General features: G+C 34.6%; 1 protein-coding gene across 3 annotated transcripts in view; it reads left to right on the top strand.

The window, feature by feature from the left end:
• The window catches only part of xrcc5 (X-ray repair complementing defective repair in Chinese hamster cells 5), a 47,242-nt gene that overhangs the window by 21,767 nt on the left and 8,387 nt on the right, over positions 1–17,088 (top strand). For all 3 annotated transcript variants that reach the window (XR_013816863.1, XM_079821501.1, XM_079821502.1), the window contains exons 9-19: positions 4,587–4,699; positions 5,087–5,149; positions 6,377–6,514; positions 6,599–6,689; positions 6,809–6,939; positions 9,366–9,562; positions 10,950–11,037; positions 13,410–13,479; positions 13,742–13,851; positions 16,554–16,650; positions 16,721–16,788. Coding sequence is in view for 2 of the 3 variants with exons in the window: in XM_079821501.1 (XP_079677627.1) it covers positions 4,587–4,699; positions 5,087–5,149; positions 6,377–6,514; positions 6,599–6,689; positions 6,809–6,939; positions 9,366–9,562; positions 10,950–11,037; positions 13,410–13,479; positions 13,742–13,851; positions 16,554–16,650; positions 16,721–16,788 (1,166 nt within the window). In the remaining variant the exon portion in view is untranslated. The remainder of the gene's footprint in view (positions 1–4,586; positions 4,700–5,086; positions 5,150–6,376; positions 6,515–6,598; positions 6,690–6,808; positions 6,940–9,365; positions 9,563–10,949; positions 11,038–13,409; positions 13,480–13,741; positions 13,852–16,553; positions 16,651–16,720; positions 16,789–17,088) is intronic.

Below are 17,088 nucleotides of genomic sequence, written 5' to 3'. Positions count from 1 at the left end.
TAAAAATGTGACCCTTATACCAGCATTTCTCCCTAGTATTTTGAGCTCTGTTGAGCAGATTCTGACTATCTTAAACGCCTCTGATTGGCCATTGTGTTTACATGCTCAACAGAGATGTCTGTGATTGGCTACAGTGATCAACGCACGGAAGCCCGCTGATAGACGGCTGCTTTCAAACGCTTATATGTGTATCTGTGTAAGCACTCAGTGAAGAGTGTTAGAAAGATTACAACATGTTTTTGAAGCATTGATCACTGTAGGCAATCACAGACATCTCTGTTGAGCATGTGAACACAATGGCCAATCATAGGTGTTTAAGTTAATCTGCTCAACAGCACTCAAAATGCTTGAGGGAAATGCTGGTATTGTCACATTTTTTTAATTTTAGTACCGACTTGGTACCTGAGTACTGGTACTTTTGACAATCCTAGTTTGTTGGAATCATTGTTGTGGTGTATAGCAGCAGAACTTGAGCAGATTTTTCTGTTCTCTTTCTAAATTAATTTTGCTTCTAACTCCATTTGCCATCAGCAGTTACACCGTCAATGGAGATGAGTTGGTCTCTGTAAAATTGTGCTTTTGTGGGATTAAAAAAGCCGCAATTTTGTTTTATGTACCTTTCAGACCAGTCCTGTCGAAAAACGTAGAGAAGTTGTCATTCGATGCTTAATTGTCTACCTCTCTGAAAATCCTGAGAATCTCATCAAGCATTATCAGGTGAGCATATAAAAACATACAAGAGCCAAGTTGTGCTCCAAACCTAAATAAACAACTTGTATAATGGCAATTCATTAATTTAAATCAAATTATAGGCTGTGAGAGACTTAGTACTTTATTTAAAATATATATATATATGTGTGTGTATATATGTACATTTTTTAAAACATTGTCTCATTTTGTGTTATTTCAATACAATGTATTTTTTGCAACAATCTGAACAATACCAAGTGGTTGCAAGAATTTACATTTGCTTTTTTATTTTTTATTAAGGATACTCATGGGAACGAGGAGGAACTGGGACAGCTCACATTGAGGATCATCACGAAAGGTGGCTCAACAGATGATCCTTTACAGACTGGGATAGTGCTGGAAGGCATAGAGGTGATGACAGGGTTGGCAGGTGTTGCGAAGGCTTGTGTTTTTCTACTTGGTCTAATTTACGCAATTAATCTGAGTTACCCCAAAGAGCTCAGATACTCATTTGAATTTTTTCAGAAAATTCTACTGGAGCTAGACAGTGGCAAACTTTCTCCAAAGGTTTACTCTCTGAAGAACAGGCTTCTTTGCTGAAATAAAATGTATTGATGGTGTTCTGACCATTACGACTCAAAATATCTTTGAGTCACAAAACATTTTTAGCCATACGCATCTGGTTCTAGTAGAGTGTTAGTCTGCAAACATTTGATTGCAGTCTTGTTTTATTCTCAGGAAGTTCGTAGCATTTTCGAAAAGTACATTTTTGTTTGGGAAAAATGTGAATATTTTAGGGCTGTTAAATGATTAATCGCGATTAATCACATCCAAAATAAAAGTTTGTGTTTACATAATATGTGTGTTTACTGTGTATAATTGTTATGTATATTTGAATACACACATATACATATATATATATTAAAGAAATAGTTGCATGTATATACTGCATATATATTTATATTATATATAAATACAAAAATCTTAAATATACACATGCATGTATGTGTATTTTTATATACATAATAATTATACAAAGCACACACACATACATTATGTAAACACAAACTTTTATTTTGGATGTGATTTATCGTTTAACAGCCCCAGAATATTTAAAAAAGTGATGCAAAGAGTGAAAAAAAAAAAAAATTAAGTGACCTATTGTAAACTTTTGTGAAGATTGCAATCTCTCTTACAAAAAAGGTTTTCTTAGGAAGTTTGTTGCATGTTCCAAAAGTAAATGTTGGAAAAATTTAAATCTTTTAAGAAGTGTTGCAAAGGGTAAAAAAAAGTGTCCTTTTGTGAAGATTGCAATCTCTGTCTTAAAAAAAGAAAGAAAGAAAATGCTTTGTTTTTGTCCTAGTTTTATTCCTTGCATGTTCCAAAAGTAAATGTTGAAAAAAATGTTGCAAAGTGTGAAAAATCAAGGAAGTGGCCTGTTGGAAGTGAACTTTCATTTGTCAAATTGTGTTGTACATTCCTGATATGTGGTTTCAGGCTTCACAATTGCTTTGCAACCTGTGTTCAAAAAATAAAGTGAAATGCTTCATTTTGTGATTTGTATGTCTAATTTATTTTAAGACATTGAATGTACTGGAGCAGTGCAGTAAGCACTTAAATTTTTAAGTAAAAAATATGTGTTGGATTTACTTAAAATATATATGCACCATTTTTGCATCATACTTTTTAAGTAAACCCAACTTGGAATAATTTTACTTAAAATTAACAAGAAAATCTTTGTTATATGTACTTAAATATTTGAGTTCACTCAACATTCTTTACTTAAAAATATGTGTAACGTGCAAGTTGTGTTTACTTAACATTACTTAGTAGATTCTATCATGTAACATATATTTTTAAGTAAAGAATGTTGAGGGAACTCAAATATTTAAGTACATATAACAAATGTTTTCTTGTTAATTTTAAGTAAAATTATTCCAAGTTGGGTTTACTTAAAAAGTATGATGCAAAAATGGTGCATATATATTTTAAGTAAATCCAACACATCATTTTTACCAGTGCTCGATGCTTGATTTACCATTGCCTAAGCGCGCGTTGTTAACGCGTTTTCCTTGACCCCGAAGCCCATGTTAAGAAAGCGCGTTTTTGTGGTAGGCTAAACCACGCGTCAAGGACGTGCGTTTTGCTGTCAAATCGCCGGCACCCACGCAAGGCGCGCCCGCTCGCGATATTCCATTATTATCCAAAATTCTATTATGGAATCTTATGACGCATAATGAGGGCGCCTACTCTATCCTGTTAGTCACACAGAGTCATTGTTTGAAGCTATTTTTGTTGGAAAAATAGAGAAAACTGTAAAAAGAAATGTGCATTTAAATAGAATAGAAAATCATAATTGTATAGATGCCATTTAGCAACGTTAAAGTTGGATATTTTGATGAATTGTGACAACACCATAACTTGTGTTATCCATACATTTATCAAGAAAAGATTTGTCAATGACGTTCAGCAGCTGTAGTGGTTATTTTGATCTTCCTCCACTCTTTGAACAAAACAAACATTATTAACATTATATACTATTATTATATATATCGTTATTAACAAAACGAATAAGCAAATTACATGATACACCCGCATACCATGAATTTCCATCATTACCGGCATTACCATTTTTAATGAAAACTCAACTACAAAAAAAATGTAGGCCTACCATAAAAAAAAACTATATATATTAAACTTTTATTTAAAAAAAAAAAACGGATGACAAAATACTCACATTAATAAATAAAAAATCTTTGGAAATTCCTCTTTAAAACGAATGCTCAGTTTGTGGTTCACTATTATTTGATTGAAAACAACAACAATAAAACAAAGACAAACTCTTACATTAAACAAATCAATATTTTTTATTAACAAAAGTTATCTTGCGCTTGCCTCCGCTATCGTCCTGTCAGTCATCTCCTTGCTTCGCGGCTCTGATTACAGTTATAGTAAAATTTAAAATCACCATCATCGCTACCCATATGCCGATATGTATTAGGCCTACAGCAATGACCATCCCTTGTCCAAAACCGAGCGAATTGTAAAGAAAAGTTATGACTGATGCGTATAACACTTGTCTGAACATTGCATGGTCACCCGCTCTTCGTTGTCTTGCGCAGCTTCACCACACATATTTAGCCTACTCCACACAGCTAAATAAATCAGGCTGGGTGCAGATTAATATTTAATATTTCTGATATAACTTTTTCTGTGAAACGCGTTAAGTTGCACAGAAGAAAGCCCATGCCCTGTACAGTTTAAGAAGACTATTATTTTGTTACACAGAACTGGGGAAGGGCTGATGACGTCACATGCTCAGATTTGCTTGACCAATCAGCGGAAAGGGGCGTCTCATGACCGCCCACATGTGGAAAACGAATTTTGAAGTCATTTATCCGTTTTTTACCCGTGAAACGAGAAACGAAAAATCAAGCAGAAATCTCGTTTTTGCGTTTTTTTTTAAACGAAAAAACGAATAAAGGAGCCATTTTCTCATTTCTGCTTATTTCATTTCAAATAGGAAATCAAACGATCAAAACGTACACGGACCAAAATGGCTTATTTCATTGGATTTAAACATTCTTGGAAACATCTGGGAAGTCAACAAAATCTATAACACTGTTCTAGTGGTTTTATGGATATATTAATCGAAAAATCTTACATGTTGTGCCTTTAAATAAATGCAGCCTTGGTGAGCAAAAGAGACTTCTTTCAAAAACATAACAAATCTTACCTCTTTTGAACAGTAGAGTAAATGTTTCAGAATTGAATAATTTTACAACATTAACTGTCATTTTCCTGTTTGTTTCTGTGAAGATGCTTGGACACAATCTAGCTATAGAAATAAATGTGACTTGAAAGGGTTTTAAACAAGCACTTAATGTTTCCTATAGGTTTCCGTTATGGAAGCGACATTGTCCCGTTTTCTAAGGTGGACGAGGACCAGATGAAATATAAGTGTGATGGGAAGTGTTTTACTGTGCTTGGCTTCACGAAACAGGAGCTGGTAAGATGCTGTCCAGCAGATGGCGCTATTTTCAAACGAGATTTTTACAAATATATTTCTATAGTGGTTATAAGATCTTGTTATGCTCAGCTCTAAGATATTTAATTGGCTTTGTGAGTGCAATATTTATAAAAAATAGCTTTGCTACCACATGGAATCAGTGTAAGAACGCTGATAGGACATTATAGGAAGCTACCGATCACAAATTGTTTATTTATGGTGGTCTGGTCAATTATGGGGCGATTATGTTAGCACATTCTCCAAAATCATTTTACAGACAAATTTTGATATTTATGTAAATTTAAACACTTGCACTGATGTGCCTGGCCTTGTGTGTTCCCTTTATAATGTACAACGAAAGTTTGTTTGTTTGTTTATTTGATGCAGATTCGTCGTCATCAGTTTATGGGAAGCCAAGTTGTCAAAGTTTTTGCTCCCAGAGATGATGAGGTGAGTTTTACAAAGCCTTTGTGTTCACTGTGATAACATTTGCTTAATTTTAATAACTAGTTGGGGACCAAAAGTTTGAGGAGACATAAAATAATTTTCATTAACAAGTTTTGGGGTTTTGTAAAAAGCTAAATAATGTAAAATGAAGAACGAAAGTCAGATTCTGCACTATTTATAGGTGACTATTAATTAAAAAGTGACATTTTTCACTCATTATTATGCTGAAAATATATTTTGTAAATACTCTAAATATCAAAAGTTTTGGGTCGTAATTATTATTATTTTTAAAGTCACCAAGGCTGCATTTATTTAAACAAAAATAGCAGTTATATTGTGATATAGAATTCATATTTAATTTAATTATATTTCAGGGCTGTCAAAAGATTAATCGCGATTAATCGCATCCAAAATAAAAGTTTGTGTTTACATAATATATGTGTGTGTACTCTGTTAATTATTATTTATATATAAATAAACACACATTCATGTATATATTTAAGAAATATTTGCATGTATATACTGTATATACATTTATATAATCTATAATATATATAAATATAAATGTTTTATATATAAAAATAATATTTTTTTCTTAAATATATACATGCTTGTGTGTGTATTTATATATAAATAATAATTAACAGAGTACACACACATACATTATGTAAACACAAACTTTTATTTTGGATGCGATTAATCGCGATTAATCTTTTGACAGCCCTAATATATTTATATTATAATTATATTACATTTATTATCATTTTAAGGATTTAAAATAGCTGTTTTATATTTAAATATATATTATAAAATGTTATTTATTTCAGTTCTGGAATAACTAGACTTTCAGCAACCGCTACATTTCTTCTTAATATCAATGTTGAAAACAGTTGTGCGGTTTAATATTTCATAAGGGAAACCATTTTGCTTCATTTCAGGATTCTTTGATGAATAGAAAGTTAAAAGAAAACAGTGTTTGTTTATTTGAAATAATAAATAAAAAAATATTGAACAAAAATAGATTGATTTTGTCTTAAAAAAATTGTACATTTCAAGTCTTCGGTCACTTTTGACAGAGAAAGAGCCAAGTGTGACCCTTAAATAAAGAGGGCCAGAGGGTTAAGGGAAAAAAAAAAGCTGCATAAAGCATTTTAACAAGCCGTCTGAGACTTTTGACTTCACTGCGTATATTCATATCTTTTGTAAGTGTGTTTTATTGTGTGTGTGGAGCATGCAGCAACGGCTCTGTCCGCTCTGATTCGTGCCCTTGACGGTCTGAAGATGGCAGCGATTGTGCGTTATGCTTACGACCGCCGCAGCAACCCACAAGTGGGCGCCGCCTTTCCCTGCATTAAGGAGAAATATGAAGTATGTGTATTATATCGAGCAGAAAACACACTAGTATTCAGTATGTTCTACATCACAGTCACTCCTCATGTCTCCCGTCCTCAGTGTCTGCTGTACGTGCAGCTGCCCTATATGGAGGATCTCCGACAGTTCACTTTCCCAATGTTGGAAAACAACAAGAAGTTCACGCCCTCAGGTGGGACCTCACATTACAAGACCCCAAAAAACCACAGAGCTAGTTTCTATCAGATTCTGAGGCACATACAGACTAAAGGAGATGCATATTAATGTCTTTGTGTGAATGTCTCTGGTCAGAGTCTCAGCTGTCGGCCGTGGACTCGCTGATCAACTCCATGATGCTGGTGGAAGAGGAGGAGGATGGAGAGAGCGTGGACATCCTCAAAGTCAACCACATACCAAACCCACAGTTCCAGAGACTTTTCCAGGCATGATGGGAATGGGATGGGCAGCGTGACAATATCTGATACTCTCATAGTAGTCAAATAGCAGGACTAGAACCACCATAGACATTGAGGGGGACAAGTCCCCTCCAATAATTAGAAATGGCCAAATTTCCCCCTGCAATATTTAAATTCTTAAATATTACATTTTTAGGCTGGTCTGCCTCTGCCTGTTATTGTTAAAGGGATAGTTCACCCAAAAACAATTTTTTTTATGTTTATCTGCTTACCCTGAGGGCATCCAATATGTAGGTGTCTTTGTTTCTTCAGTAGAACGCAAATTAAGATTTTTAACTCAACCGTTGCAGTGTGATAGTCGTATAATGATGTCAATGGGGATATTTTAGAGTATGAGAGCAATGAGAGTAAAAACATAGACATACGAATCCTTATTAAACCATGCGGCTCGTGACGACACATTGATGTCTTAAGACACGAAATGATCATTTCTTTGAGAAACCCAACAGTATTTATGTTATTTTTGTACCTCTTATCAGACGAATGTCATCTAGTATTCCCAACACCGTAACTTCCGGCGAATAAGGTCAAAATACTGGTGCGATCAAAGATATATAAACGTAGATGCCTCATTCGACCGATCCACGCAGGCACTAATGAGGAATCTATGTATATATCTATGATCGCGCCAGTATTTTGACCTTATTCGCCGGAAGTGATGGCGCGGGGACGGCTGATGCTGAGCCATAGAAAAAAATTTAATACATTTTTAAATATGGATATTTCTCTTACACAAACGCATCGATTCCCTTCAGAAGGCCTTTATTAACACCCCGGAGCCGCGTGGAGCAGTTATTTGACGGACAGATGCATTTTTTATGGACTTAAAACAGAGCAACTATTACTGCTATTATAATGCTTGGATTAGCCAGAACATTTTTAATATAACTCAGATTTTATTCGTCTGAAAGAAGAATGTCATAAACACCTCGGATGACTTGAGGCTAAGTAAATCATGGGCTAATTTTCATTTTTGGGTGAACTATCCCTTTTAAAATGATTGAGATAGCCAATCAAATGAAAGTATGCGGGGTTTACTGGTCACAGAAGCAGAGCATGAAGCGTCAGTTTAATGCTAAAAGACAGTGAGATAAGCATCATCCAGTGATGCCAACTACTAGAATCTTTTCTCAAATACGGCCATTTTGAATTGAAAATATGCATTTACGTGATTCATGGAACTCCTAAATGAGTGTGAAGAGACAAGAAAAGTCGTATGTTTTCGACATATAGATATACAAATAAAAGTACATACAGTACCGGTCAAAAGTTTGGAAAAGATCACTCAACTTTTTTTTGAAAATAAGCTCATTTTCCAGCTTCTCTAGAGTTAAACAGTTGAGTTTTACCATTTTCGAATCTATTCAGCCGATCTCCGGGTTTGGCGGTAGCACTTTTAGCATAGCTTTGCATAGATCATTGAATCTGATTAGACCGTTAGCATCTCGCTCAAAAATGACCTAAGAGTTTCAATATTTTTCCTATTTAAAACTTGACTCTTCTGTAGTTACATCGTTTACTAAGACCGACTGAAAATGAAAAGTTGTGATTTTTCTAGGCCGATATGCTTAGGAACTATTCTCTCATTCCTGCGTAATAATCGAGGAACTTTGTGCAGCAGCGCAATGACATCGAAAATAGTCCCCAGCATGCTCTCTGTGCAAGCAGGTTGCCATGTTGTTTATGTTGACGGAAGTTAGCCTATTTTCAGGCGCTGTGTAATATCATTGTGCCGGCTGAACCGAGATGCTAACGGTCTAATCAGATTCAATGATCTATGCTAAGCTATGCTAAAAGTGCTACCGCCAGATCCGGAGATCGGCTGAATGGATCCGAAAACGGTAAAACTCAACCGTTGAACTGTTGGGGAGACGGAAAATGAGCCTATTTTTTAAAAAAAGTGGCGTTTTCCTTAAAGATTTGTTTATGTTTTTGATTTGATAAAAAATACAGTAAACATAGTAATATTGTGAAATGTTATTACACTTTAAATGAGCCGTTTTCTGTTTTAATATAATTTTAAAATGTAATCAAAGCTGAATTTTCAACATCAACACTCCAGTCTTTAGTGTCACATGATCCTTCAGAAATTATTCCAATATGATGGTTTGGTGCTTATGAAACATTTATGATTACTATCAATGTTGAAAACATTTTTTAGGATTCTTTGATTAATTGAATTTATTTTAAATAGAAAACAGTAATTGTTGAGTTTCAAAAACCTTGGAAAAAAAGGTCAATTTAATGCATCCTTGCTGAATTAAAGTATTAATATGCACACACACACACTGAGCCCTTTGTCCTGCAGTAATAGAGGGATTCAGGTGTGTGACATTGGCTGTGTAAATCCAAGGTCGGTGTCTCATTGATCTTTTCTTGGCTTGTGTCCTCAGTGCCTGCATCACCGCGGTGTGAATCCTGATGGTCCCCTGCCGTCCATTGACCCCTGGCTGAAGAGGGTCCTCGAGCGACCCCAGGCCGTGTCCACCCGCTGCCAGGCTCCTCTGCAGGACATTAAGACCAAGTTCCCCCTGAAAGTGGTGGTGAAAAAGAAAGAGCAGAAGACAAGCGCAGACGTGTTTGGCACCAGGTGAGAATGGATCAAATCAATGAGTTCCAGCATTGGGTGGTTTAATGGGATAAATGTATTCAGGGTTTTTCCTACATTGAACATTTTTTGGCGGCCGCCAAAACAAATTTTGGTCCCGCCAAAGCCTTATTTGATCAGTTATTGTGATTTATGAGTGATGTAGAATAGATGCTGCGTTTGCGTTAACTGAGTGACAGAGAGAACGATCAGAGCTCCTCCGCCGCTCGCACGCTCTCTGTCTTCAAAATAAGCACTGTCTTAGCTTTCTAATATTTCACATATTATGTTAATCAAAATCAAAAGGTCGTAAGACCGAAACCATGTTGCACGTGGCGCTATCAGACGATGTTTTCCTTTAATTACTGCTGGGTGTGAATTGCGCTCAAAATGTTGACTCTTCTCTGACCAGCTGACATAAACCATACTTTCAATAAACGGGGAACAAATCCTAGCCGGTTATGAAGGGTTTTCTGTGTTGACAAATCTTACGCGATGTTCTAACAGACGGGATTCGTGTCTGCTAATGTCCGATTCGAGACCTAATGACTCCTTTGAACCGAATCATTTTAACGACTGGTTAGAACAACTGATCTGTCCAACACTGAACTCACGAATCAGTTTAATCATTTACTCTGAACACATCTGAAATGAGAACACAAGTGTGCTTATACAATTTAGCAAGAGTGGGTATAAGAGTTAGTTTTAATTATCCACAGTCTTTCAGCTTATTTATGTTCACAATGTGTAGTAAAATAAATAGCCTATAAATCATTTAGTTTAGACTGGAGTGAGGTGAACCCAGAACAAAAGTTATTATTAGCTAGCTGATAATTTTATGAAATTGTATAGGCCTATGGCAGAAAATTAGGCTATTTGTTCATTTTTTTAATACTACTTTTTAATATTGATATGATTATATACCAAAACAATTATCTGTAAATAGTGTAAAAATAAGGTATCAAAATAAGATAAGCAAAAATTACAAACTTTCTTTGAATTTATTTAAAATGTATTGTCAGTATTGCGCTTGCAGATCACGTGGGTAGGGTACTTTTTTACTGTGCGTGTGTGTGTATGGATGACGATGTCTGCCAGCCACCACCGAAGACCATTTTTGACCCAGGAAAAACCCTGGTATTGTGGAAGACATATTGGCACAGCTATCAATTCACGTATTATTTACATCATGTGAGCATGATGAAGAAATATGCAGTAGTGCAAACCGATGTGGGAAGTATTCCGTAGGACTGTAATAAGACTGTGATGCCATCATACTTTTAAAGGTTGATCTTTCTAGCATTTTTACTGTTTATAATATGAATTCAGGGCAGAACATGTTTGTTTTAGCTGGTGATGATGATCTGTGTGTTGATTGTGTCTTCATCAGTGCTGATGAGCCAGATGTGAAGAAAGTCAAATTGGATGAAGAGACCGAGTTTAACCTGGCCGAGATTACGCAGGGCAACGTCACATCGGTGAGACCCACATGTGACACGAAATCCTGTTTAATAATGTACATTACTCTGATTAAAATTACTGGTTTATTTGAGTTTATGTTTATATACACTACAGTTCAAAAGATAAAGAAACAAATACTTTTATTCAATTAAATGTGACCATAAAGGCATTTATAATGGTGTAAATGTTACAAAATCTATTTCAAATAAATGCTGTACTTTTTAGGCTTTTTTTTTTTAAATCAAAGAATCCTCAAAAAATGTATTTCAGTTTCCACAAAAATAATGTTTTCAACATTAATATTAATGAGAAATGTTTTTTGAGCAGAAAATCGTCATATTAGAATGTTTTCTGTAGGATCATGTGACACTAAATTCAGCTTTGATCGCTGGAATGAATTACATTTTACCATGTATTCAAATAGAAAAGAGTTATTTAAAATTGTAATACTATTTCAGAATATTACAGTTTTTACTGTTTTTTTTAATTAAATGAATGCAGCCTTGGTGAGCAAAGGAGATTTCTTTCAAAAACATAAAAAAAACTCACCTACCCCAAACTTTTGAACAGTAGAGTAATGTATAAATATATTACATTAAATAATATATTTAAATTAGGGCTGTCAAATCCATTAATTGCATCTAACATAAAACTTTGTTTATATATAAATAAATAAATAAATTTCAAAGACACATTTAAATGATTAAAACTAGAGGCATATCTTCACTTTAATGTTACTTTAATCATGTAAACTACTTATATACTAGGGATGCAACAATACAGTTAGTCCACGGTTCAATACATACCTCAGTTTTTAACCACGGTTTTCGGTTCGGTTCTGATGGCTTGTCACATCAGTTTTTTTGTTATTCTATTCTTAGGAACAGCAAGAGGTTGAGAAAAAAGACTATTTTTTATTGCAATACTCTTTCTTTATTTTAAAAGAATTGGAAACCCTTACTTAAACTTAACTTTACTTTAAAAAAAAAAACCTTGTACATATTCCTAGTGTATTGTAAAATATAAAATAAATATATATAAAGATTAACACTGGCAGCTCAGAGCTGTACAGCAGCATTTAGGTATGAAATTGAATGAATAAATGTAAAAATAAAACACTACATAGACTTCACTATAAAATATACATTGATTCTTATTAAAGCTAATGTATTAGTTTTTCAGTCGAGAGCAGTGAGTGATTTTCTCTTTGTCTTTTGTTGTTGTATTAACATTAAAGGGATAGTTCATTCAAAAATGTAATCGAGAAATAAATACAGGTTTGGAACAATATTAGAGTGAGTAAACTATGACATAATTTTAGAGGTGAACTGTCCCTTTAAGGACAGCGTGTTCACTATAGGCTGCGCTGCTGTCAATTAAAGACCTGCGTGCATCTAATATACAGACACACACAATTTTACTTTCACTTTAGACATAACCGACTGTGTTTATGTTAACCTTGTGTGTATTTGACAGTATTAGCGCAGTAAGACGACTACTGAGTTCAGTAATCACGTGTTTGACAGGCGTTTAGTGCGCGCGCTCGGAAAAGCGCATGTTTAACCGGCAAGGCTTTAAAACGCATGCAAATAATGAACTTTCTTGATTGTGAATATCTATAGTGTCCCGTGAGTATAACTCTATCACTAACGTGTGATGTGAATGCGTGTCGTGATGTTCAGTATTGGGATGGAGGCAAATTATAGAATTTGTAGAAAAATAATTAATTCAATGCAAAACCGAAAAAAACGCAATTCACAAGCACGTATTGAACCGTGAATGCCGTACCGAACGGTTCAATATTGTTATTATGCATATGTGTTTGGGACAGAGGGGAACCCGGTCGCATTTGCAGCAGATATATGTAGCCCATAATAAATAAAAGCACGAGACATACTGGGGTCAGAGAAGAACACTGGAAAATGTGACCGAATGGACAATATTCTTCTGTATTTGCAATACACACACCACGGTTCAGCTGCGCGAGACGAACACTGGCAGTGTGAAACCAGCGTTACAGAGCGAACAAAGCACAGTTTTATTCGGCTTCTGTTTAAAGTACTCCCACACTTTTGAATGTCGCAGTCTGGCTTTATATGATAAATGATCATTTTCACTATCCCCGGGAGCAGAAGCTGCGACGTTGCAGCCCTAGTGTACACGCGGCCTAAGCGTTTCAGATAAATCAAAAAATCTATATTTTTGACAACACTGTTCATTATTTCAGAGGCCTTTTTAAAAGACTACAATTGAAAAATGTATATATGATAGGCTATATAAATTTTTTCATATAAAGTTATTTCAGCGAGTTATTTGCAGTAGCATAATATTCATATTTACTTTGCTACTGTATGAAGTTTCGCACTTTAACAGACATTCTCTCTTTCAGGTTGGCAGTGTCAATCCGTCGAGAGATTTCCGCACGCTGATTAGACAGAAGACCGTTACCTTCGATCAGGGTGAGATTTGATTGTTCAGTTTCACTCCTACGTTAGTAACCTTCAAAATAATGTCAACTATTATGCATACTCTGATGTAAATGCAGTCGTACCGCTTCAGGCATGTCTGCAAGCCTGCTAATCATCTCTGATGCACTGAATAGTCGCTCAGTGTGATGTGCGCGTTAATTGATTTTGATTTCGCTGTTGTTTCTGAATGTTAGCCGCAGGTTTTCTTGTTAGTGTATTCGCTTTGATAATCATTGTCTTGTAACCTTGACAGCGTGCCAGCAGCTGACCCACCGGATTGAGCAGTTGCTGGGCAACAGGAGCCCTGAGTACTACACCAAGAGCATCGCCTGTATCCAGGCTTTCAGAGATCAGTCTGTATCGGTGAGCTCTCAATTAAACCTCTGTATCCATATCAGGGATCACTTAAGGATCAGAAGTTATTTCGGGCGGCAGGAAAAACACACTGTCGGAGGATGTTGGGATTCATGTCAAATGGTCTGAGCTCAGCTGGAGGTCCAGAGACAGGATTTTAAGGCATCATAAGTGTAGTATTGTCAAAAGTACCAACCACGATACAAAGTCAGTCAGTACTGAAAAGTAAAAAATGTGACGCTTTGAGCGGAATCGTAAACTCCTCTGATTGGCCATTGTGCTCACGTGCTCATCAAACATGTCTGTGATTGGCTACAATGATCAGCGCCTTAAAAACATGTTGTAAATATTAGGGATGCAACAATACAGTTAGTCCACGGTTCAATACATACCTCAGTTTTTAACCACGGTTTTCGGTTCGGATTGCTTGTCAGATCAGTTTTTTGCTATTCTATTCTTAGGCGACAGGAACAGCAAAAATACTATTTTTTATTGCAATACTCTTTCTTTATTTTACTTAAAAGAATTGAAAAACCTTACTTAAACATAACTTTATTTTATTTTTTAAACCATTGTACACATTCTTAGTGTATAGTATAATATAAAAAATATATATAAAGGGTAACACTTTAGAATAATGGTCATTAGTTAACATTAGTTAATGTATTAACTAACATGAACTAACCATGAGCAGTACATTTGTTACTGTATTTGTTCATCTTTGTTAATGTTAGTTAATATAAATACAGCTGTCCATGATTTGTTTATGTTAGTTCACAGTGCATTAACTAATGTTAACAAGATTTTAATAATGCATTAGTAAATGTTGAAATTAACATTAACAAAGATTAATAAACGCTTTATAAGTGCAGTTCAGTATTAGTTAATGTTAACTAATGACCATTATTCTAAAGTGTTTTGACAACCCTACTGCATAAGTGCACTTCTGATTTTGGACGAATTCTGCGGATGAATCACATTCACAAAGCCATAATGATTTGAAGAAATAAAACCAAAAGTGTGTACATGTCAACATCAGACTCTTTTGTGGTAGTTTCCTGTTTACTTTGTGTAAACCCGTACAAAGTACTCATATGTTAGGATCCTCACTAAGAAGATAGCTGACTGTGTAGGCTCAATAGAGTCCACTACAAATCAAAATTCTGGACTGGGTTTCTGACGGTGTTATTTGTTACCCTGGACCACAAAACCAGTCATAAGGGTCAATTTTTTGAAAATGAGAATTATACATCATACATATATGATTTGAATCTAGAATCTGAGGGTGCAAAAAAATCTAAATATTGAGGAAAATCTCCTTTAAAGTTGTCCAAATGAAGTCCTTATTAATGCATATTACTACTAATAATACATTTTTGATATATTTACGGTAGGAAATGTACAAAATATCTTCATGGAACATGATCTTTACTTAATATCCTAATGATTTTTGGCATAAAAGATAAATTTATAAGTTTGACCCATACAATGCATTGTTGGCTATTGCCACAAATATACCTGTGAGACTGGTTTTGTGCTCCAGGGTCATATTTTAGTATTTTGAACTAGATTTTATTTTTTGAGTTTTAATTTTAGTTTAAGTTTTTGCAATTCTGTTGTCATTTTTTGTCAATATCTTGAAAAAAAAAAATTTGTTTTCTGTTATTATTTCTATTTATCTTTAATTGATTTTTAATAGTCATTTTAGTTCTTTGACTCATTTTTTTTTAATTTATCCAGTGACATTTATTGTTTTTATATATTTATATATATATATATATATATATTACACACACACAGCGCTGTCAATCGATTAAAAAATCACTAATCACACATTTTTCTGTAATTAATTGCAATTAATCGCACCTAACAATTTTTTTAATATTTATTTATATTGTAATAATTTCCCATTTAATCTACAAATTAATGTAGAAACATACAGTATATTTTAAATATTAGTTGTAATGGCATATTTTTTTATAAATAAAGGTCAGTATCACTGGTATTAATACTGCTACTGATGTCTTTTTTGCTCATTTACTAATTAATTATAGCCATTCAACAGTATAATTGAAAGCTATAAATTTCAACATTTATTAGGCTTTAAAAAATATAACAACTTAAAACATTCTTCACTTAAACCCATTATAATAATGTCACATTTACTGATAGACAGGTCCGCTGAGGCGGCTGCTTTCAAACGCTCCTGTGTGCATCTGTGTAAGCGCTCAAAGACGGCTATTTACAACATGTTTTTGAAGGCTTGATCATTGTAGCCAATCAGAAATATACGTTGAGTGCGTGAACACAACGGCCATTCAGAGGTGATTAACAAAAACAGCGCTCAAAATGCTAGAGGGAAATGCAGGTATCGTCACGTTTTTTAAATTTCAGAAGTCGGTACTTTTAACAACACTATAAGTAAAATGAAGTCTTACAAGAACTTAAAGAGTTCGACATCAATAGTGTTATTGGTATCAGTGATAATGACCTTCATTTATAAAATATTTGCATTACAACAAATATTTAAAATATACTGTCTTTATGTTGATTCTACATTAATTTAGAGATTAAATGTGAAATTATGACAATATAAAAATGTATTAAACTTTTATGTTAGGTGTATCATTATGAGTACATGAGATAAGAGCATCAGTGCATTTGCTTATTTTCCACTGCGCCTGATCTCCCGATGACATTTCCTCCATCAGAGCGGAAACGCAGAGCTGTTCAACAGTTACATGCAGTCCCTGAAGAGGAGCGTTCCTGACAGGAATCTTCAGGAATTCTGGGATATGCTCATCCAAGGTAAAGAACAGGCCTTCTGCTCATGTTGAGCTGAAGTCATCATGCCTTCAACATGTGCTTGTGTTTTCAGATGCTCTGACGCTGATAAGCAAAGAGGAAGTGGACGGAAGCACCGTCTCCAAACAAGATGCAAACCAGGTACTTATGGAAACAATACACATAAGAGTAACATTAGTGTTGTTGTTAGTGTGTTAACATTTAGTAGTCATTTTCAATACTATGACTCTCAGCAAAAAACAATATGCTAATAAACACTCTTAATTACAAAGGCCTGGGGCCTGTACCATGATGGTAGTTTAACAAACTCAGGGTTACAGGATTAGTTTAGAGTTGACAAAACCAAACCAATCTATTCAGGCTTTGTTGGTCCCATGATGCTGATCATCAGCTTTCTCTGTCAACTCAGGCTTTGATCCTAAGTTTAGATGTGACATCAGT

Source organism: Gobio gobio (assembly GCF_949357685.1).
Source record: "Gobio gobio genome assembly, chromosome: 7".
Classification (NCBI taxonomy): domain Eukaryota; kingdom Metazoa; phylum Chordata; class Actinopteri; order Cypriniformes; family Gobionidae; genus Gobio; species Gobio gobio.
The sequence above is the reverse complement of the archived record's forward strand: the minus strand, read 5'-3'. Positions and strand labels throughout refer to the sequence as shown.